The 24,604-nt window shown below is 41.3% G+C and overlaps 1 protein-coding gene across 3 annotated transcripts in view; it reads right to left on the minus strand.

The window, feature by feature from the left end:
• The window catches only part of MYO1B (myosin IB), a 185,255-nt gene that overhangs the window by 123,292 nt on the left and 37,359 nt on the right, over positions 1–24,604 (minus strand). For all 3 annotated transcript variants that reach the window (XM_060107000.1, XM_060107002.1, XM_060107001.1), the window contains exon 3: positions 9,831–9,946. In XM_060107000.1, coding sequence (XP_059962983.1) covers positions 9,831–9,946 — 116 coding nt within the window. The remainder of the gene's footprint in view (positions 1–9,830; positions 9,947–24,604) is intronic.

Below are 24,604 nucleotides of genomic sequence, written 5' to 3' on the forward strand. Positions count from 1 at the left end.
AATAATTACCTTAACAGTAAAACAGCTACATGGTAAATTCATATACTAATGAGGGATTATTCAAATTTTACTTAAAACCGTTCAGAAGCACATTTATAAAAGAGAAATGCTCAGTGACTGAGCATGAGTGCAAAGGAGCCAATACTGGAAATGTAGGTCTACACACGTTCTCCTCCCTAAATTCAGATAAGCCACCCTGTCCCCATGCTTGGATCAGGGAACACGAAGGCGGCAGGGAGGAAGCCCCCTACTCCATGTTCACGCCAACCCCCAGTGCCCACCGCTGCTTTACAAGGCCGTCTCCAGACTAGTTCAGCTTTTCGGGATTGCTTGGCATCCACACCCCCAGCTCAGCCGGGAGTCATGACTGGCCTCTGAGCCTCCCTCCCGCCCCCCTCACTCTTCAGTCACTCCCACTGGGTTCTGTGGGTTTGCCTCTGAAATGTCCCCCCATTTCCAGATGAGACTCTGCCCTCTTCCCTTCTAGTCTAGATTATTGCCAAAGCCAACCAGATCCCTAAGTTTTACTGTCCTTGAGTTCCTCTTCCCCTGGGGCTCCAGAACAGTTCAAATCTCAAGGCTGATCTTATCTCTCCTTCTGCCTGCTTAAAATTGCAAATCCTTAGCACACAAGCCATTTGTGACTCAGAACTGCTCTTCCTCTTCTGCCACATATCCCCCTTCCCAGCTTGCATCCTGCATTCCAGCCTCTGGGAATCACAGGAATTGAGATCACGGACGGGCCATGTCGTATCTCGGGGTCTCCCCTTCAGTTCTTGGCACGTGCTGTCCCCTTGGCCCAGAACACTCCTCCCTCCGCACTTCACACGGCTCGCCCCCTCACCCCCCAGGACACGACTGCAGTATCACCATCTCAGTGAGGTATCCCTGGCCACCCTATTTCAAATGGTACACCGTGGAACCCTCACCTCACACAGTCCTTCTGTGCACTTGTCACCATCTACAACACCATTTAGTTTATTTCCTTCTCTGGTTTATGGTCTCTCCCCCTGCTAGGATGTAAGCTCAAAAGGGCCAAGATATTTGCCCAGTACCTGCACTCATGCCCGGCACTTGACAGGCACTCAAATAACAACTGCTGAATCACTGGATCAACACTATTCCCCCTGCTGGGAAAATTATCTCCTGGGCCTAAATCCTATTCCTTATCTATGTGGCAAATTCATCCTTCAAGACTCCCACTGTCCCATCCCCCAGCTCCTCAGGCAGGGCTGAACACCCTCTCCCTGGCACACCCACAGCACCCTATCCACGGGGACCACACTCAGACACCTGTGAGGACAGGGGGCACTACTGATAATTATGCTGATACAACAGGAGTGACGGACTGTCCAGGGCAGGCCTGAACACTTGGTCACTCTGATCTCCCACCTTTTTCACGGCAGTTCTCTCTCTCCTCTAGTTATTTGCTCACTGGTCTGTTTCCCACACTAGGCTGTGAATCTTTAGGGATGAATAATTTTTGTATCCCCAACACCTCACACATACTGTAGATGCTTAATAATGTTGATCGAATGAAATGAACAATCACTTCTGCTCGGGGGTTTGGATCCCTGAGACAGGCTGGAGCGGGTGGAAAGTACACCTAGACAGTGGGCACAGCAGCAAACCCCCTTCCTCAGGCTGGTCCTCCAGGGCCTGCTTCCCTTGCACGGATTTCTGTCCCGTGACAGCCCCAGTGCCCACTCTTGGTTCCCCAGTCTCCCAAGGATGGGCCCCCTAAGTGCCTTACTGCGCTGTTTCTATTACTCCTGGCTTTGCTGATTTCCCCAGACTGGATCAGGACCAGTATTTGCCAGCCCCTGTTTAGACAAACTCCCACACAGTCCCCTTCGACCCACCCACTCGGTCCTACTGCCACACAAGTCCCAGCACCAGACCACAGCAGTGAGTCTTATTTCAACAACAAAGGGGGCACCCCTCCCCGAACACACCCCCTCTAGACAGCACGCCTCACGTGGGTTCCAAGCACAGATGAAGTGTTAGGCTAACGCTTTGCAGGGCTGAGGTCTCAGTGCCACTCCTTTGGATGAAATGGATCTCTTCCAGGAGGCTGCAGCATTTCTCAGGGCCTGTGAAAGTCCTGTAACATTCTGGCAGGAAGCAACCTATCTTGTCAAGAATCCATTTTTTCCCTTTAATATTATACACCAATGAAATAATCACGTATTCTGGTATGAACGTGTGCTCGGCTTTATGAATTGCCTTTTCAAAATAAACTTTCAAGTCTGAGATGTGCATTTTCTGAGAAGTGATAAAAATTCTAATTAGGGATCTAGAAATTAGGATTCTGAGACTTCTCAGACATACAAAAACACTTTTCATTAATAAATGTATTCTTCTATCACAATGATTTTCACAGTAAAAACATTATGGTAGTATAGAACTAAACTTCCAACTTTAAAAGTTCACAATCTGAAAGAGAAATTAGCTGAGGTCCCTTTCTGCCAAGAGTATATATTCTGAAAGACACTGTTTTGAAAATAACTCCCATAAAGCAACAGACTGAGAATAAAAGTTTGAGAGTGAAAGGCAGGAAGTTCAGTTCATGGAGCTTCGTAAAATCTGATTCAGTGCGAAGCCCAGACGTGTCTCTCAGCATGGACCCAGCCTCAGGAAGCTTCAATTTAACACCTATTCTTCACTACCACATTGCATCACACTGCTAACAGGAATCAATCTCTCTATATCAAGAAGTCTTCTCATCCACATTTGTCCAGAATCCAACAAGTATCTGCCAAGACAGCAAATATGGTGACTGCTTATCCTGACCCATGACAGTCGTGCAGAAAGGGAAAGGGGCAATTTGAACTCTTTGAGATGGTGGCATTCCACATGAGATGTTAACTTAAGGTATCCCAACTAAAGAGTAAGACGGAGCTCAGATTGCCCCCTGCACAAGTTACTCATGTGGATTAGAGATGTACACAGATGCAGACCCTTCCAGATCACAACCTATGGGCTACTGACTTAAACTACCTGAGAGAACGTGGCTTAGAGGTGCTTTATAAGAATACTATTTAAATTCATTTTGTTTTTCACAAAAGCTTCCCTCCCTTTGCTCTACCCTTTTCCCCCCTAACCAATGGTTTGAACAATCTTGGTCTGTATACTTAAGTTTGAGGATTGTCTCCCTCACAAAGACAGGAATTTTATCTGCTTTGTTCAACTGCTGTATGTCAGTGCCTAAAAGAGAGTCTGGCATATGGTAAGTTCTCAATAAACATTTGCTCAGTAAATGAGTAACTTTCCTAAAGCAAAAAGTAGAAAGAATGCTAGATGGGAAAGCATAAAACCCTTTTTTGCAAGTGGTTTTCTGGGAGGGACTGAATCAAGGGAGGCTCCACTATTCCAAAAAGGAAATGAGGGAAATAATACAAAAGCCTCAGTGACATCACATCAACACACAAACACACACACACAAACACACACACACACACTCCTTCTCACTTTCCTTGAAAAAGTACTTTAACACCCAGTTGTACAAGCAACCTCTATGAGAATTCAGAATCTAGCTGTCATAAAAGTTCTCAAGACAAATAAAATTGTACTCACAGAATTTCAACTCCGCTATAGAGGAAAATTCTGATAACAAGAAAAGGGACAACACCTGGGGCTTCTGCCCTAAACCCTTATCCTAAGCTCTGGACACCCAACCACAGCACTGGCACATTTTGAGATATAGTCAGAAATGTTTTTTATAACATGTATCTGGTTCACCCTGAATGGAGTAAAATAACACGATTAACAAGGACTCAAAACACACAAGCTTTCTAGCAATGTCATTCTCTGGGCACTAGTATCTGGTCCTGCAAAATCAACTGTCATAAAATTAGGGGTCGGAGGTTCCCTAGAGACAGGGGGCTCACATCTGGACAACTGACAGGAACATATTCCAAATCCTCCCATTAATCACTTGTCCATTTTTAGGTGAGAGTAGCCAGACATTTTTCAAGGCCTTAAGACATTTTTCTCAGTTTTTAGAATTTGTTGCAAGGCTTTTCATTTACTGAAATGGAAAGACAGCTTGCTTCAAATAGTGCTTGTAATGCCTACGTACTATGGCCACCACACCATGGCTCAATCTGGGAAGGACACATTTCAGCTCACTCCTGGGTCGTGACTACCGGGAAGCATCGGTGGTGGGGCCCTTTTCCTTTGGGCGGCGCGTTCCCTTCGCTAGACACTGCATATAATTAGGTGGTGAGTGCACTGCATCAGGAATAAATTGAACTGAACACTCAGTGTTGAAAAGCACTATAATACTTGAGTCTACGTTTTTATAAAAATGAAAAAAAAAATCTCATTACACCGCATGAAGTTTTGAATAAACCCGGCAAAGAGCATGCCAAGAATAATTTGATTTCCTTGAATTGTCAGAGATGAGATAGTACAAGTAGAATGTAATGAAAGATTCTTTAAGACCTCTTTTGTTCTCTTGTTATTGAGCTCTTAAGAGAAAAGCACTGAAAGCACCCCAGAGATGCACAGGATAAAGTTCCTGGTCTAGAGAAGCTTCTATCTCATTAAAGACGATGACACTGGAACACAATTAACCACAGTAAGAAAGGTGGTGTGCCAGATCACACGAGTGGCTCTGAGAACTCAGAGGCAGGACAAGTCACTGGTGGGTTAGTCTGGAGCTGATCGAGCCTTTAAGACAGAACCTAGGAGACAGGCAGGATGCTAAGAGTAGAGTTGGGGTATCAGGTGGGAGAGGCAGAGAGGAAAAGACACGGAAAGCGGCGACTCAAAAGGCGGTTCCATGAGGGCATGAAGTGGTGTCTGGGCTGGCGAGGAGGGCGAAGGCTGGACTGCCCAGAGCCTGAACAGTAAGCCAGGGAACGTGGACTTCACTCAAATAGTAACGGGGAGCCCAGGAGGGTTTCCGGGAATAGCATGATCTGGTTTTAGGAAGATCCATCTGAGGGTGATAAACTCTATCTAGTGCTGCAAGGTGAAAAGGCCATCACCCAAGGGAAGGCCAGTGGATGTGGTAACTAAAATATCAGAAGGTGTTTGTCACCGTGCTACTCTGAGTGGAGGGAGAGTGAACAGTTCAGTCACCTCCCTTATCTCTCTCCCCTATCATTCTTTCCCATCCCTGACGTTTGGCCTCTGAGGCAGGTCTCCATTGAACGCAGTTACTGAGTGGTCTGAAATGTACTAAGTCCTCAATGGGATATTTAAGAAAAATTCCTTATGTGCAAAATATTTTAAAATCATGCTGGAAAGACACAGCTGACACAATTAGAAAGGTAAACAGTATCATCTATGCTGCCCAGCAGGGCTCTCATTTCTCTGGGCAAGCCACCCAGCGTTATCACGCTCAAGGTGTAGCTCCAAACATACAGGGGATAGGAATCCAGAGAAGGGAAGAGAAGAGGCATGACAACAGAAAACCATTTTTGAAAAGGAACATAGATAAGAAGCCACTGTTTATCTTCATTTGATTCATTTATACATTTCTGCTCTCTGAGTCACGTACTTAAGTAGAATGTAAATATGTTTCAATTGCCTGAAATTTAAAGAGAGAGAATTTCTGGACACCTTCAAAAACACATGAGTTATGAGAGAAATATCTGGATGGTTTTGCAGACTAACAGTGAACAACAGGTCAAATGAAATTCCAAGTGTAATCTGGGGCAAATTAATCGGCAATTTTCAAGGTACTTGGTTTGAGCAGCTGCTTAAGTTCTTTTTCTTTTTTTTAACATCTTTATTGGAGTATAATTGCTTTACAATGGTGTGTTAGTGTCTGCTTTATAACAAAGTGATACATATACATATGTTCCCATATCTCTTCCCTCTTGTGTCTCCCTCCCTCCCACCCTCCCTATCCCACCCCTCTAGGTGGTCACAAAGCACCGAGCTGATCTCCCTGTGCCATGCAGCTGCTTCCCATTAGCTATCTATTCTACATTTGGTAGTGTATATATGTCCATGCCACTCTCTCACTTTGTCACAGCTTACCCTTCCCCCTCCCCATATCCTCAAGTCCATTCTCTAGTAGGTCTGTGTCTTTATTCCCGTCTTACCCCTAGGTTCTTCATTACCTTTTTTTTTTCTTAGATTCCATATATACGCGTTAGCATATGGTATTTGTTTTTCTCTTTCTGACTTACTTCACGCTGTATGACAGACTCTAGGTCCATCCACCTCACTACAAATAACTCAATTTCATTCCTTTTTATGGCTGAGTAATATTCCATTGTATATATGTGCCACATCTTCTTTATCCATTCATCCGATGATGGACACTTAGGTTGCTTCCATCTCCTGGCTATTGTAAATAGAGCTGCAATGAACATTTTGGTACACGACTCTTTTTGAATTATGGTTTTCTCAGGGTATATGCCCAGTAGTGGGATTGCTGGGTCATATGGTAGTTCTATTTGTAGTTTTTTAAGGAACCTCTATACTGTTCTCCATAGTGGCTGTATCAATTTACATTCCCACCAGCAGTGCAAGAGGGTTCCCTTTTCTCCACACCCTCTCCAGCATTTATTGTTTCTAGATTTTTTTGATGATGGCCATTCTGACTGGTGTGAGATGATATCTCATTGTAGTTTTGATTTGCATTTCTCTAATGATTAATGATGTTGAGCATTCTTTCATGTGTTTGTTGGCAATCTGTATATCTTCTTTGGAGAAATGTCTGTTTAGGTCTTCTACCCATTTTTGGATTGGGTTGTTTGTTTTTTTGTTATTGAGCTGCATGAGCTGCTTGTAAATTTTGGAGATTAATCCTTTGTCAGTTGCTTTTAAGTTCTTTTTTATTCAAATTGGAGCCAAATTCTTGAAGAGTTATGATTAGAATGAATCAAAAGCTTGAAGTCATCTTATCCTATTATATCACAAAGATCCTATGAGAGAAGGTCAGGTTGGGTTTTAGTAGGGAACCTAGCTAGCACTGACCCTGTTTCAGATGCTGTCAAAGATGGACACTCACAAAGAATAATGCAGGAAAATGCATTAAAGGAAGTGGAAATGTCCCACCGTGGAGGACAAAGTGGTAAGGAAGAGCCTGTTAAGATGTCGGAAATGTGTCCCACATATCTCATTATTACATTAATTATTATATTTATCACTGTTAATAGCATCAGTTGTCCATAACGACAGATTCCCTGCTAAGCACTTTACTTATATCAGATAATTATATTTTCTAAATATCTACTAGACAGTTTTCCCTCACAAAAATCCTATGAGTTAATAATTATTTTCCCATTGTACACAACAAATTACTTAATTTCTGAGTTGAAGTTTTTTCAAGTAATTTGCTCAAGATGACATGGTTTGTAAATGGAAAAGCTGGGACTCAAACCAAGTCCTGTTCAATATATTTTGAACACTTACTCTCAGGTGCTAAGAATATTATGGTGAGCAAAAGCTGGCATGGCAGGTGAAGCTGACATGAATCAAATAATCCCATCAAGAAATGTTTAACTGTAACTGTGACAAGAGCAATAGATCTGACCTTGGCAAGGAGGGGGTGACGGATGGACATTTCTTCCTTGAGGTCTAATGCAATCTAAGATCTAAAGGAAGAACAGGAGTTGCCTTGGGGAAAAGGGAGGGAAAAGCATTCCAGGCAGAAGGCACAGAATGTGCAAAGATGACATGGTGGGAAGGAGTGTGCTGAGGACTGAAAGAACAAAGTGAGGTGGGGAGGGAGCTGTGATATGAATCTAGGGAATTCAGATTTATTAGATGAGACTGTACCTTTCACCCCATGCACAATGTTTTATAGATCATGGTAAAAAGATTCTGTCTTTAATCTTAAGCACACTGGGAATTTATTTTATTGCTGGTGTGGTTTTTTCCCTTGGGGGGTAAGGGGTGAACTTGGGTAGCAGTGCTATGTAGCCTCTTACAGGAATCTTTCAGGAACAGGGATAAAAGTGGGTATTCCACAGCATGAATTTCTATGTTCTAGAATGGACATCTATTATATATCTAAACAACCCCAAAGTGGAGATTTAAGCTGCAAATGGAAGAATGGCATGTGGTCTCTGGAAGCAAACTGAGGCACAGCTAAGTTATCCTGGAGGGTCCAGGATGCAGGAACACAGGCAACCCAAAGGTAGCAGAATAAAACTGCACAGTAAGAGGCCATAAGAAGAAAACGGTGGAACTCATTTCCAGCTGAGAGGCACAGCAGATGACTGTTTTCACACCTCTGCTCCCGACCCACGAGCTTTGATAAATGACTTATTTCTCTGAGACAATTTCCCCATTTGTAATGGTACCTTCCTCACAGGATTATTTTGAGAATGAAGTGAGTTATAATATATGGAAAGTATGTAGAGAAGTACCTGCACATAGTAAGTATTCAATAAATACAAGTCATTACTGTTACTATTATCGTTAATGCTATTATTGTAAAAGATCATAATTTGTAGTAAGCAGTTAAGGAAGGGAAAACATTTGTAAATGTATCTCTGAGACAACATGTTCTCAAACTTGCACATACATATGAATCACCTGGAAAGCTTGTGAAAAATGTAGATTTCTGGCTTGTTAGAGGTAAGGCCTAGGAAACTAGGTTTTTCATAAGCTCCTGGGGGATTCTGACATAGCTGATCTAAGCATTTGAGAGGCATGGCTTCAAGGCCTAGAATTTAAAATAAATATTAAGGCATCAAATAAGGTATTTTATTGCAGGGACTTTAACTATAGGGATAACTTTATCAAACAAATTTCAGATTTTTTTTTTGAATTTTAGAATTTTATTTTTTTATACAGCAGATTCTTATTAGTTATCCATTTTCATACATATTAGTGTATATATGTCAATCCCAATAGATTTTATTTTTGTTAAGGCAAAATGAAACAAGTTCACTTGCAAAACCTACTTCTAGGAGAAAACTGAATAATCAGAATCCGCTTGATTGGTAAAATACTGTGTTTAATTTTTAATAACCATTTTTACAAATTATTTAAATCTTTAAATCTTTAAAATACTGTGTTAAATGGTTATTCATTTTTACAAATTATTTAAATCTTTAGTTCCAAACAGTCCAAAAATGTCACTGTATGCTCCACTATCAAAAGAAACTAAAATAAACATCTGGACAGTGGTATGTATATTCTTTATTAGATTTATTTTCTAGCAAAAATAATAGAGTCCATCTTCAATCATACACAGAAAACTCTTTTCTGCTAGGACACAACTAAAACTCTGCAGATTCTTTCACTTTAGTTCAGGGTTTCTCAACCTCAGCACTGTGTAATTATTGTAGATTATTATTTACAGGAATTATTTACAATAACAAGTGACCTCAGAAAAATCAAACAAGTGACTAACTTTAGGGAGGGTGAAATCATTGGCTTAATGTACACATCTGGTGAACAATGTCCATGAAGATTATAAACTGAAGGGATTACTTAGCCCTTTTCCTCAAAAACTATTACACAACCCAACACTTGGGCTCTTTCTTGACCCAACAAGAGCATGAAAATGCTGCTTGCGCTCTTTATAATAACAAACAATGCACATTCCTGTTTTATTTGAAAAAAAATAATTAGCAGCAGCTGCTACTTACACAGAATTTTTAACAGAAGATACTTTACATACTGAACCCAAATATTTCAGAACTTAAAGAGCCTGAGGCCAAATGAAATATTCTGCCCCCTTTTTTTTTTTTAGTTTAAAATAAGGCATAACAATTAACTTCCACATTCCTTCATCTAATTTTTAAAAATGACTAAAACATTTTCCTGAGACTCAAAGGAAACAGCTGGACACATCTGTCAACTAGACAGCTCTGGAGTGAAAGAGAAACTTAATGCTTTAATAGCGTACTTACATGTGCGGGCTCAGTTCATAAAAATTTCTGTTCCTGTAATCTTCCACTTTCTCTGGTGAATAAATGGGCAATGACCGGTATGGGTTAACAGATATAACCACACTTCCAATGTATGTCTGCAAAAGAAATAATAAAATATACCCATTTTAACATCTTAAGTCTTAATGTTGCATGGTTTCGTCCTTTTAAAAACACTAGTTCTACTGCCTGACCATTCATTTTATACTTTTCAAGAATATTTCTAAAGACAGATGGTCAATAATGTTTATTCATTTTGCTGGTAAATGGAGAGCACAGATTTATACATGGAAAATACCTTTCAAAATAAATCTCTAGATTAATTCATGACCCTGGATAAGAGTCCTCCAAAGCCCTGTCATACTTGCCAAAAATTCTGTCACCAACCACGGCTAATTGTGAGCAAGAGCTATGCCTTCCCCGATTCTGACTAGAACTGGTGTTTCCCTCTCTCATCTTTATCCTCCTATTTCAGTCTACAGTAACCCAGCATTCCCCTCCTCCCTACCCATACCCATACCTATCCAATGGGGCCTTGACTTTGGCCCTGTCCTTACACAGCCTGTCCATCTCTACAATGGGCTCCGACCACATACAATTCAATATTAGAGTCACAGTTATCCCTTGGGTATTCAAACAAAATCATTTCATGTTATATCTAGGGGACTTTAATATCAGAATTTAAATGTACTTGCTGAAAGACAGTACATTTCATGTTGAATTTAAATTTAATGTAGAATTTAAATGTACTCTCAGAGGGATTAACGCTCCTATTTTAACAGACGGTAACGCTCTCACACTGCAAACCAGAACACCAGTTATCTTCCTTTCCATTTCGATCTTAAATTCCTGGCAGCAGGAGCAGTGTTGGTTTAGGTCATTTTGTACAAAGACTAGCGCAATGCCACAAGCAAAAGTCACTTAACTGTAACTCAGCTCAGCTCCATTTTTTCTTTCAGTTTCAACATTATAAACATGGCTGGTGGGGGCGGGGGGAAGGGGGATGCTAACAAACATATGTCAGTGATAAAAAGTTTTTTTAATAAAAAGGTGAAAAAAAGAAAGGAAAGAAGAAAGAAAAAAGTCACTTCCCACTTCCCCACCTTTCCAGGGTCATGCAACAAAAGGTGACATTTTTAGAGCAACACGTTTTTCCAGTATTGTCACCACTGGATTCAAGCAGATTGTCAGATCAAACAGAAGAGAAAAGAGAACAGTAGAAATGTTCTGATTTTTTTTTTCAAAACATGGGTCACAATTATTTTAATTATAAAAGACTTTTTCCCCCAACCTGGAAAACTGAACAGGTCATTTTTATACCTATTTTCATCCTATAAGAATACAATCTTAGCAAGAGTACATAAGACTGCTGCTGTAAAGAAAAACTCTCAGCTCCCATGCAATTAGGGTTATCTACTTCTGACACCCTAGCACTAAGGACCCCACTAATCTGGCCTGACAAGCAACAGAGTCCAAGTGTCTTAACTTATTCCATTTAGATAAGACTCTTCCAAAAAGGTTTCTTCACAGTCCAACCCACCTGGGCAAGTAGATGGGAGATGCTAGAGACTGAATAACTGTCTGAACAGCTTATAACTAATAGACTAGAATTACTTAGATTGGTAGATATGAGAATACAATAATTGATTTATTCCTTTAATATCTGTTGATTGAAAGATCAGCCTTCTTTAGTAGAAAAGTACGTGAATCTCCCTTTTTAAGGTAGTTTCTTGAATACAAGAATTAAAATACATATTTGCTGTTAGCAGAGAAACCAGTTACCAAGTTGCTCTTTAAAACCAAATTTCACGGCGGCTAAATTCTTGATAAAAATCTGCCTGTGTGGCATTCTTGCATGAAGAACAAACTCAGCTGCCTCAAACCCCAAATCAAAAGCCACACCACTGTTTTAAACTTCTCTTTGTTACTCGTGACTTTTTTTTTTTTTTTTTTTTTTTTTTTTTTTGCGGTACGGGGGCCTCTCACTGTTGTGGCCTCTCCTGTTGCGTAGCACAGGCTCTGGACGCGCAGTCTCAGCGGCCATGGCTCACGGGCCCAGCCGCTCCGCGGCATGTGGGATCTTCCCGGACCAGGGCACGAACCCGTGTCCCCTGCATTGGCAGGTGGACTCTCAACCACTGTGCCACCAGGGAAGCCCACTTGTGACTTTTATACATACTGAATTGTGTGTGCTTTTCCCCCCAGCTGTTTTCCTATCACCTAGAACAGGGCTGGCCCATGAATAATGTCCCATAAATATTTAACTGAATGACTAATATGCACAGAATCCATTCATCACTAAGAACATGGATGGTACAAACCACTTTCACACAACTATTCTTCTGTTGAAATATAATACCGAGTACACTGTCATACAGTGCCTAATATTTTATTAAACCTATATGCCACGTGTAACCACCGAACAAACCCTTCAACTATATCCTTCCCGCCTCGGGTTCCCTGTCCGACTGTGGTAGACTGTTTGCAAAGATGGCTGGAACAATTCCTACCACCCCTTTATGCAAAACCTTTGAAATGTGACTCTGCCACTCCTTCTATCAAGAGACAGAGTTTATCCTCCACCCCGTCAATCTGGACTTGTCTATGTGACTGATTTGACCAAAGGGACATTATCAGATGAGATACAGCAGAGGCTTGAGAATTCGTGTATTAGGATGTTGCCCCTCCCCCACCCTTATGACTGACGCTAGAAGTCATGATGCAAATGAACTTGAGCTAGACTGTTGGAGAGGTCACACAGAAAGACAAGGGCCTGAACTACACAGCCTGACAACCATCAGACACATGAGTGAGGCCATTCTAAACCATCCAGCCCCTGTTAGGCCACCAAATGCCTAAAGCCACATTCACGATCCCAGGTGAGACCAGCAGAAGTCATATACCAAGCTGAACTCAGCCTATAGTGCTATCCCAGAGAATTGTGTGCAAATAGATGGTCGCTGTTTTATGCAATTAACTGGGGGTGGGGGTTACACAGCGACAATTACCTTACTGATACACCAACACGGCTCAACAAGTAAGAAAAAGGGCCAAGCAGGACAAGCTTTATCAATCTGAATAAGCCAACAGTAAAGGAAACTGTGCTCTCCCTCTCCATTCCACTTTGTGTGTCAGATATGCATCCTCTAATCTTGAACTCCTAGTAGGTTTGTCCTGTACTGTGATACATGCCCTTGCTGTTTATGGGTTTCTTCCTTGAAGGTTCTATGTGCATTAGTCAAAGATTTAAATAGTCCCACATCTGCCAGCAGAATAACTCAGATGTTCATAGTCACAAGGCTCCTTTCTCTGAGACACGGAAGATACTCCTGGGGCTTCCCTGGTGGCACAGTGGTTGAGAATCTGCCTGCTAATGCAGGGGACACGGGTTCGAGCCCTGGTCTGGGAGGATCCCACATGCCGCGGAGCAACTAGGCCCATGAGCCACAACTACTGAGCCTGCGCATCTGGAGCCTGTGCTCCGCAACAAGAGAGGCCGCGATAGTGAGAGGCCCGCGCACTGCGATGAAGAGTGGCCCCCGCTCGCCGCAACTAGAGAAAGCTCTTGCACAGAAACAAAGACCCAACACAGCAAAAATAAATTAATTAATTAATAAACTCCTACCCCCAACATCATCTTTAAAAAAAAAAGATACTCCTGGAAGCAGCTGATAGGCTGGGTGGAGTTTACAATCCTATTCCAGTTTTAGGCAGCTATCTACTCTACATTCAAGTAACTGCAATAACAAATTAAGCCTCCTTTCCAGGGAGCAGAACAATAGTGACCAGACAGTTCATTTTTACATCAATTAACATTTGGGCTTATAAATGATATACATTTGTCCCTCAGTATCCCGGGGGGATTGGTTCCAAGAGCACCTGCAGAGACGGACCAAAGTCCAAGGATGCTCAACCAAGGATGCCTTCTATAAAACAGCATAGTATTTGCATGTAATCTACACACATCCTCCCTCCCGTGTACTCTAAATCATCTCTAGACTACTTATAATACCTTATACAATGTAAATGCTATGTAAATAATTGTTGGCTCACGGCAAATTCAAGTTTTGCTTTTTGGAACTCTCTGGAATATTTACCATGAATATTTTTGATTTGTGGTTGATTGGATCTGTGGGTGAGGAACCCATAGACCAAGGGCTGACCGTACTTCATTATTTTTTTAACAAGAAACTGTATACAATTTAAAGTCAGTATTTTCTTATTGCATCATGCTCTAAAAAAGATCCTCAACTAAATCATAAAGTAACCACTGGAATAAAGAAGTTGGAGGTAAGACACAGTTTCTTAAACTTAAGTATGTGCACAGAAGAGCTGGGCATCACGTGTCCTTTTTATTCTGAATATGCCAAGGAGAAAAAAAACCCAAAAAACAAAAGAAAGCAAAGCACTGTAAACCTTTACAAAAGGGAGCAGCAAAGAGGATCCGCCACTGGCCCTCTAGAATTCCAGCCACTCACTCGACTGGAAGTAAGAGGTAGGTATGTACTGGGTCCAGCACCAACGAGCTACTGCGGACTCGGATGGTGCCATTGAGAGAGCCCACAAAAGGCCTCCAGCAGCTTAGCTCATTCCCACCAGACCACTTCTGGGCTGCGCTCACATTCCACCCGGTCCCTATGTCCCAAATGGCTCACAGAGCAACTCCTACTGGAATCCGGAGCCTGCTCTTCTTTTAGGCTGATCACACAAGAAAGGACTCCCTTCTCATAACGGCAAAGACTACTTACCAATTAGGTTCTATCTACCTTCTCCAACAAAGACAAGTCTGGCTCTCATGACCCTCGGTGGATGGATGGATGGATGAGATCAATGTACTTATTTCCTCAGTGGAAACAACCTCCTAGCCATCCCGGCCATCCTAGTTCACAACCTCCATGCTCCGGGCCCCCAGCACCCCAAGTCCTGAAGCGTGCACACCACCCTGACAACAGAAGGCCGCCTCCACTCTCACCACCCTGAGGAACCAGCCTCTGACATCTAGGAGGGGAAAGGGGAGGGGAGGGGAGGGGAGGGGAGGGAGGGGACAAGAAGAAGAGAAAAGGAAAAGGGAAGAGGGAAAGGAAAGGCTCTACCTTTCTACAAATGGCATAGTCAATTAACAAGTTTATCTTTCACTTCTCAAGGGCAGACATTAAACCAAGAACGTACAAACACTCCTAAGTCAAAACAATCCCTGTCTTCATATTTCAGATATCTCTAGAACTCCAGAACAGATGCCTTGTGAATAACCAAATAATACTCGAGTGCTCCTACTGTGATTACAGTGAAAATTGAAGTCTTTTTTGGAGGATGGTCATCCAGCAACCGCCACTCTCCAGACCACAATCCAGAAGCCAGAGGAAAGGTCCCTTTCCTCTGATATATAACCCAAGGATCACGCATTTCATTCTATAAGAAAGTTCGTCCAGAACCCCATCCTCAGAGATTCTATTTCAATGGTCGGGAGAAGGGCCAGGCATCTGCATCTCGTACAGTCTCCCCAGAAAAAGAAACGTGTAACCAGAGTTAAAAACCACTGCTTGTGGCCTTCACCCTCAGGGCTCACAGGACCAGGTTTTATTTTCAAATGCAGCAACCATGCTAGTGTCGCTGTTGGCCTATCTTCTATTTTACCTTCCCCTTTAAATTGTCCTATGTAATTAATTCTGTGAACATTTCAAAAACAAAAGAAAATTCTTCTAGCTACCCTTTCATTTCAGCCACATTTATAATACACTTGGCATATGGCATCTCAGCACACTACAGAGAAACAGCGGCACATCTGTAAATTGGGGCCTTCTCATGGCAGTATGTTTCAAATGTTTGACTATGACTCACTGTAAAAAATAAAATTTGCATCACAACCAAGTATGTGTGTTTGGGTGTATATTTACATACACATACGGGTACACATATGTATGAAATAAGTTTCACAAAATCATAAATATCCTTATCATGTGCAATGTACTGATATCCTTTGTTCAATTCTATTCATTACAAAATGTTTTAAAACTGCTGGTCCTAACCCACTCAATGGTTTTCATCACTTAATGCTGAAGCTTGCATTTTAAAAAATACTGCCACAGAGCACTTCTTAATCTTTTTCTAGTTGTTGATGGCTTTGAGAGGCCAATGAAAGCTACGAACCTTCTCCCCCCAGAAAACACACATATAATATGCACATAAAAGTTTGCATACAGTTGATATACCAGGTTAAAAGCTCCCACCCTAAGCAAAGAAACAACAGCCACTAATGGAAAAAGAGACAGAAAAAGGATAAAAAAGAGAGACAGAGAAGGAAAGAAAGGAGTAAGAAGTGATCAAAATAATTCTGAAAGTATAAAAATGAAGAGTTGTTCAGAATAAAAGCCAACAGCTCAGTTCAGTGGGCCCTGAGTGCCTTATTACAGCACTGAGTCAGAACACAGCCTAACAATCAAGGGCCAAAATGAGAGAGACAGTATTCTGTTTTCGATGACAAGGACATATGCAATAAATACATTTTGGAAAGATATCCAACCAGAAACACTTTTTTCAAGTTAAATAGTGAAGCACAGTTTTAATATTTTGTGCAGCTCCATTATGCAGTACTGTACACACATTCCTCCACAATGCCAGGTAAACGAAACGTTAGTACACAACAGAAAAGTCACAAGATTTTCACATCTTTCATATCATAGTTCTTCCTAGGGCAACATTAAGATCTTAAGAAGCCCTAACCTTGAAAGTTTATATTTCAACGAAATTGAAAATAAAATTACAACTAAACCATAAAATACACATGAGGAAATCCTATAATGACTTCTTTTCACCATGATGAGTACTTGGAGGCTTCTCTCCAAATATCAGATTCTTCCAAAATATTTTTAAAGCCCCTGCTCTGTTGAGACTCTAACTAGGCATCCCACCTGCCTATCTACCAGCTTCTTATTTTCTTCAGAATGTCTTTTGGAGATTTGTTTACAAATAGTCACTGCAGTTTCTTAAAAACTCATCCCCAGAGTTATTAAAGTTCTGATATATAATATACACTGAAGCACCTTTTTACTAAACTCTTCCTAAATCCCCATGAGACAGAAATGAAGTCTCCATTTCAATGTCCATAAGAATGGAGCACAAAGGAGTTAAGTGGTATGACCACATTATCTAACAGAAGTGGAATCAGGACGAGAAGCCAAGAATCTGTTCTCTTTTCATTAGAGCCACAAGCCATGCTGTCAGGCCTGGAAAGCTTTGGCAAAAAGTGGCCAAGAACACCTCATCACAGCAACTTGTGTTGTACCACGCCTTACACGGGCGTCTTCGCCTTTGTATACTAGAGAGCTACTCTGTTGGGCAGAAGCCTCCCTTTTGACTATCTGCAGAATGCTGAAATCCTTACACCACCAGGAATAAACAAAAAAGAAAGAGGGAGAAAAGATCTTCTAGTTACAGGGAAATTTTTTTTATCTCAACGGAAAAGAATTTTTTTTTCAATGTTTATCCCAGCCCATAAAGTTGGGCCTACCTCTTGAAGAAATGCAAGACGTTGTGTCACAATCATCCTTTAACTTCAGAGAAATGAATCAGGAAGGTAGGTGGCAATGCAACAGGTAATGTTTATTTAAATACCTTACTTAACGCTAAGTATTTAGTCTAAAATGTCATCAAAAAATATTCAAGAATATGTTGGAGTTCTCCAAGTCCCAGTCTCCAAGCCATGTTTCTTTCACCTCTAAAGTAGTACTAGTTCAAATCCAGGATGGATCAGGACTCAGGTAAAAATAACCCTTCACGTGGCTGCACAACCGCATTGATTTCCTTGACTGAATTCAGGCTACAACCATTTAACAAGCAAGCAACAAATTTATCAAGAGCCTTCTTTATGCAAAACATCATCTTAGGCAGAGTGAAAATACAGGACACTCCTGTGGCCTGTGCCCCTGGGAGATTATAATAGAGCTTAGGAGGTGAGACTTTTATATCATAAAACATAAAATGTAAGGGTTAACCACTGTAGGCACAAAAACAGACGCAACAGGATTTAAGTGATTCTCAGCTAAATGAGTGCATTAGTCTTTCTTTTCTTACTGCCTAAAGGAGTGCTTTGGGTTTAAACGAAGGAAAGGTCACTGTCAACTGCAGAGGTCCAAGAATGCTCCAGAGAAGTCACAGGATTTGGGCAGGTCTAAAAGGATGGGCAAGATTCGGATAAAGCAACATTCCACCGAAGAGCAGCATATGAGATTCTGGGTTTTAGGTCATAGTTGAACCCTGCCCTTTTTAAAAAAATTTTGCTAGGATAGTTGTATTCTTCAAAATGTATTATTTTTAAGAAATGTATTCTTCAAAATGTATATCTGTACACCCAGGTTCAACCGTAGCATTGTTCACAACTGCCAAAAGGTAGAAGTAACCCAAGTGCCCACTGACGGATGAATGGGTAAACAAAGTATGGTGTACAGATACAATGGAATATTATTCAGCCTTAAAAAAAAAAAGGAAATTCTACACAGACTATAACATGGATTAAAACATGGATAGCAGCCTAAAGGCCCACCCAACCACATTTCAGACACAGGGGATAAAACAGCTTGCCTCAGGCAAAGACCTCCTGTGAGTAACAGCTTAGAAAGTAAGACTGGAATCAAATTTCAGACAGCCTCAAATGTCAGAGTGAGGAGTCTGAGCTTCAGTCTGAGAGCAGTTTTGAAGTAAAAGTCAGTGTGTGGGGTGAGGGGGTTAGATGATGAAACTGACTGAATTTGAACCCAAGTCATCCTGACTTAAGTGTTTTTGAGCTCTTTGCTCAGATTCTATGTCATACAGGATGACAAGGCTTCAAATGTATTTGAAATATTGTGTAAACCTTAGCTCCAAGTTATCTGGCAAAGTTTTTCAGTTTTGTGTGAACCTGGGCACATTACTGAACCTCTTCAAATCCCAGTTTCATCATCTGGACAAGGAGGACGATACTGGTTCCTCCTGTCTACTCTGAGGATTAAATGAGATTGTGTGTTAAAGCACGAACCACCTGACACATATAGCGAGCATCTCATAAATATTACCCACTGCGAGTTTGGCTCTACTGGAATTTTTGGCCACAGTAAATAGCCAAATCGGGACTCAAAAGCCTACAATACACATTAGTATCTCAACTAAATTCATGGAGGAGTCCTATGATGCTGAAATCTTACCAAATGCTTTTTGTATACAGGGAATGGATGAGTTATCAGAGGGGCACATGAGGTACGTATGGTCTTAATGAAGCTAGTAGGAAAAGCCTGGGATGCTGAGAAAACGGCTCTACAAGACAAGCTGGTGGAATCTTCAGAAATGACAACATGCTATTCACTTCACACAGAGGAATTTACCCTCTTCTTGGGTCTCGGATCCTGGGAATCTGATCACAAGACATCAAGACATTATGTGTCACAGCATTTTTAATTTAGACATCTGTAAGATTTCCCAAATTTCCCTGAAAAGGGCTTTTGTCTTAATTGGTTTTTTAAAGACACAGTTTGGTCTATCATACGCTCTGGTTGGTTTTTCAGACACAGTTCAAAATTGCGAAAAACTGCCTAAGTGAAAAATTACAAACATAAGGTCAATAACTGATTTAGGCTTCTATCCGGGTCTTAAATCTAAAACACTGGAACTCAGACATACACGTCACACCCCCATCTAAGAACAGATTTGTGATACATATAACCAATAATGACAGCCTAACTTTCACAGAGGAAGAAATTAAAGGCATTAGAAGGTTTTAAAGACTTGCCCAAGGCCTCACAAGTAGTGGCAGGGGCAGTTTCACACCAAAGCTCTACACCAAGGTCTGTGGTGCAAGAATAGAGAAGTATGATTTGTCAGGCCCTGTCAGCTGCTGGGCACAGAGATGCCCTCAAGTTACATCAAGTACTGAAGGTTTTACTGTGATAATCACATACCCAGGAACCACCCCCCCACCTCCCAAGGAACCCATTACCGAGCTACAAGAAAAGCTGGGACCCAAAAGTGAGTATGGATGGCTGTGAGGCCACATTATGGAACAAAGCAACACAAGTTTGTGAAGACTTCCTTTCCAGTCCCACTATCAATGTGCTCATCCCCTGCTCACATTTCTGCTTCCTCTGGGCCTGCTACTGACTGGTCTTCTCACTTTCTACTCCAAAGCTGGCCTGTTGCAAAGATTCTTATTCACAGTCTCTGCCTACACATGGTCCATCATGGCCTCACCACATCATGACTGATGGCATCTGCTTCTGTTGATATTTTATTTTTTTCAGTATTTCTCAACTCAAAGTTTGAGGAGAGATTCAAGCCCTATTCATCTTTTTATCTATGCTGTGCTAAATCACTGGCCTTAGATCAGGCAAGCTTGTCAGGCATGGTCCCTGTCAGTCTAGTCTGAGACATGCCTTAACTACCATCATATTATAATCCTTTGTTCCTGTGCTGTTAGTCATTTCAGACTATGAATTAAAGAACTATATATGATTTCTATGCCACGCCGAAATACCGGCTAAAAATATCACTCTGGGCAGCCTTTATTTCAGAGCAGGATAACACAATACTACCTTATCTTCGTTGCTCTGTAAGGAACAAGTATTTTCCAAATATGTATCATTCTCTAGACCTCATAAGAGTCTCTTAACTAAGGGTACAGAGTGGTCCTGTGTTACAGGTATGCTACCAGCTACAAGTCTTGAAAATAATATTATGTGGCTAATTGAAAGTAGTAATCCAACAAAAATGAAATCTGTGTAATGAATACCAAAGTAGGAGGGGGTAGGGGAAAAGGGAGGGAGGGGAGAGGCAATGAGAGAGTCAGGGAAGGGGAGAGAGAGAAAATTCTAGTTATAAGAAAAGCTCAGGGGGCTTCCCTGGTGGCGCAGTTGTTGAGAATCTGCCTGCTAATGCAGGGGACACGGGTTCGAGCCCTGGTCTGGGAGGATCCCACGTGCCGCGGAGCAACTAGCCCCGTGAGCCACAATTACTGAGCCTGCGCGTCTGGAGCCTGTGCTCCGCAACAAGAGGCCGCGACAGTGAGAGGCCCGCGCACCGCGATGAAGAGTGGCCCCTGCTTGCCGCAACTAGAGAAAGCCCTCGCATAGAAATGAAGACCCAACACAGCAAAAATAAATTAATTAATTAAGAGTTAGGACTTCAACATATTCATTAAAAAAAAAAAGAAGAAAGAAAAGCTCAGGGTCTGAAATCTTGAAGAAAAGTCATGCTGGGTCTCCAAGTTTTTCAGATGGTCACGTAGTCAGGTACTCCATTCCAACTATATGTCAAGCACCGGGCTAAAATGCCCCTTAATCTCCAAAACAACTCAACAAGATAAGCATCATGATGCCTATTTTACAGATAAGGGAACTGACCCTCAATTACTTCAATGGTCACAGTTGCTGTGAGTGACCAAGGTACAACCTTGGTCTGTCTGCCAAAGGCCCAGGCCTTGCCCAATATGCCACAAGAGAGCTGGATGCACAAAACAGCCTCTCTTCAGAAATTAGGATTATCATTAATACTTATCTGTACTATAGATGCAAGAGCAGAAAGAGATGTGTGTGTAGAGGGGAGGGGTAAATCCGCCACATGAATTAGCCACGTGGCTCTAGTGGTGAATTGCTTCTTCCTCCTCTACTCTGTGCTTTTTTTTTTTTTTTCTCCTGGCTGTGCCCTGCGGCATGCAGGTTTTTAGTTCCCAGACTACGGATCAAACCTGTGCCCCCTGCAGTGGAAGCGCGGAATCTTAACCACTGGACCACCAGGGAGGAAGTCCCTCTACTATGTGCTCTTAAAGGTAAAGGACCTCGTGCAGTTATCAGTCGCCTGCCATCCAGTGAACAGGATGAAAATCCATCTCCTCCCAAGATCGTCTCCCACCTTCCAGAGAGGAACACACCATCCTAACGGTTGCTATCACTTTTCTTTGACTAGAGAGCACCTAGGACTTTGGAACTGAATGCACTTGTTCCCTGTCACACCAGTTCACGTCGCTGCACTGTTGAATGCTAACTCAACACATGGTGTGGCAGGAATACGGATTATCACTTCAATTATTTGTCTGGGTTGTTGAGGCTGCCTTGCTCCAAAACCTATACACTCAATATCATACTCAGTTATGTTGAATAGCACTTTGTAGGCTGAGAATGCTCCCCTATTAGTGGTATCACTGATGCACATGGTAACTGCGTATACTTAGCAGGACCATTATTAAGAGCATGAGCTACAGAGCCAGACTTCCTGGATATGAATCCCAGCTCCATCACCTACTCGCTGTGTGACCTCAGACAGGTTACTTAGCCTTTCTGAGCCTCAGTTTCCTCATATGTAAAATGAAGATAATTTGAAAACCTTCAGTGCATTGGACTCTAGTAAAACTTAAATAAACAAGTATATGTAAAGTGCTTAGAATAGCATATTGTACCAATAAGGACTTAATACGTGTTAACTGTCATTGTTTATCATTTTACCAATAAAAAAACACTCTCCTAGGAGTTAAAGTACTTGTTCCAGGTCTCACAGATGGTAAGTAACGGAGCCAGGACTGGACCTCAGGTCTTTCCTTCCTAGTACCCACCACACTGCCACCAAAAGACGACACCTCTGCAGACCTGAAGTTGGGCCTTAATTTCCTCCAAATCGAACTTCAAGTATGGCTTCAATCAGAACATTTAAATTAATATATTACAAATATTATTCAAATATATCAAGTACTATATAGTGCCTGCATGAACTCCCTAAGCTTGGCAGATAACAGATAAACTCATGCCATTTTGCAAGTTCTAAGAGGAAGAATTTTTCCAATCACCAAAGGTTTTAAGGGAGCTTGGACAGGTTGAAACTGGCAAGCTTTTACCAAAAATGATTGTTTTGAAAAGTATTACAAAACTGTCCAAGAGACAGACTGTGCTCCGAAACTAGACACAACAGCCTCATGATCTGCTATTGTTCCCCAGCTCTATGTAGCCCCCTAATGCTGTGACTCCATTCCAAAAACCAAAGCTACACTCTTGAAAACACACACAATTTGTTCTCCATGTTTCCTTAATTGTCTACCTTTTCAACGAGCCGCACAGGCTGAGTCTGCATTTGGTGAACCCCTCATACACAGTCAAGTCTAGGCATTTCATTTCACCAGCTCAGAAGTCCGTCTTCCTTCCCCTACTTGGTCAAGGTGGGAGGGGAGGTGGCATTAAAGAAGGTTCTTGTTTCACTCAGATTTGCTGGGCCTGGGTTCTCTGAGTAAAGGCCCATCCACCTAGATGAAGGAGAACCTTCTACTTCCAACTATAAAACCAAAAAAATTTTAATTTTTAATCAAACTTACATAATCTGGAAGATGACCCACCCAACTACCATTACTTCTGGAAATGGGACTGGGGTACTGAGATAAGAAAATTACATTTTTATGTTATGTTTTTTTCCCAAAAGCATTTGTTACTTGTGTAATTTTTTTAAGGCTGAGATAAGAAAATTACATTTTTATGTTATATATCCCTATGCTATCTCATTTTCTTCCTCCAAAAGCATTTGTTACTTGTGTAATTTTTTTAAGACTGTTTAAAGGAAATTTTAAAAAGAAAAAAATTTAGAGAACATCTGAGTAGGAATAACACTAAGCTGGACATATGAACCCCAGCCCTGCTCTCTGCCAACAGCCCTGTGAGCTTGGAAAAGGGCCGAGCCCCTAACAAGACTGCAGTCCTGGCTGACACCTTGATGACAGCCTGGTGAGACCCGAAACAGAGGACCCAGCTAAGCCATGCCCGAATGCCTGCCCCACAGAAAGAGTCAGATAATACATGTAGGTTATTTTAAGTCACTAAGTTTGGGGTAATCTATTCTGTGGCAAGAGAAAACTAATACACCATTTACACTAAATTCTCAGGAATAACGTTATCCCCAAAAGGTAGGAATTTTCATGTATACAAATGAAAAGTGGTTTTGACACTTCAAATAAAGATATAAATATTAACTAGTATTTTTTTTTTATGTTTACCCCATTTATGGTGCTCAGCCAGCACCGTTAAATATAATCTTGTGGCTGACTTGGGTGCATAAAAAATTTACATATTTTACTTATAATCTCATTGGTTGTTTCAAACAGTATCCAAATTATTTTTTCCTGTGTTTCCACAATATAACTAAGTGTTTATTCTAAAAGAACCTCTAAAGGGTCACAAAACTTACTGAATCTTCAGCTCAGAAGGGCTATTCCTAGCAGTGCTAGTTGTCCCCTGAGCGTTTCATATAAAATTCTAAGTAGGAAAAGACAGAGAGCCTGAAGACCACCTCCAGCCCCGACCAAGGAACTCTTTCCTGCCTGTCCCTGAGTTAAGGCAGATAAGAGAAACAAAGCAGGGACCCTTGGTCTAACTCTCTACCTTTTATCCAAGGATATCAATATAAGCACCTTCCTTTTCTATTATTAGTCAAATAAATGTTAACTAGTATTATTTCCATTTACTTTCCAATATTTTAAACCAAATATATTGTACTTACATTTGAATATTTTTCATAAGAGTATTGGATCCCATCCTTACGGAGACCCTAATTCTACTACCAACTTCTAAAAACTAAGACAATTTTTACTAGACTTTCAAAGCAGTCACTCTTACATCTACAAGTAGTTTAACTTAAGATCCTAAAATTGGACTAATTCAGACCTCTATATCTGGATGATCCCCACCTGACAATTCAGATAGAAAACAAACTAAATCTACTTGTTAGTACCAAAAATACTTCCTGTCAGAGAATGGACACCT

This window comes from Mesoplodon densirostris, chromosome 8 (assembly GCF_025265405.1).
Source record: "Mesoplodon densirostris isolate mMesDen1 chromosome 8, mMesDen1 primary haplotype, whole genome shotgun sequence".
NCBI classification, from domain to species: domain Eukaryota; kingdom Metazoa; phylum Chordata; class Mammalia; order Artiodactyla; family Ziphiidae; genus Mesoplodon; species Mesoplodon densirostris.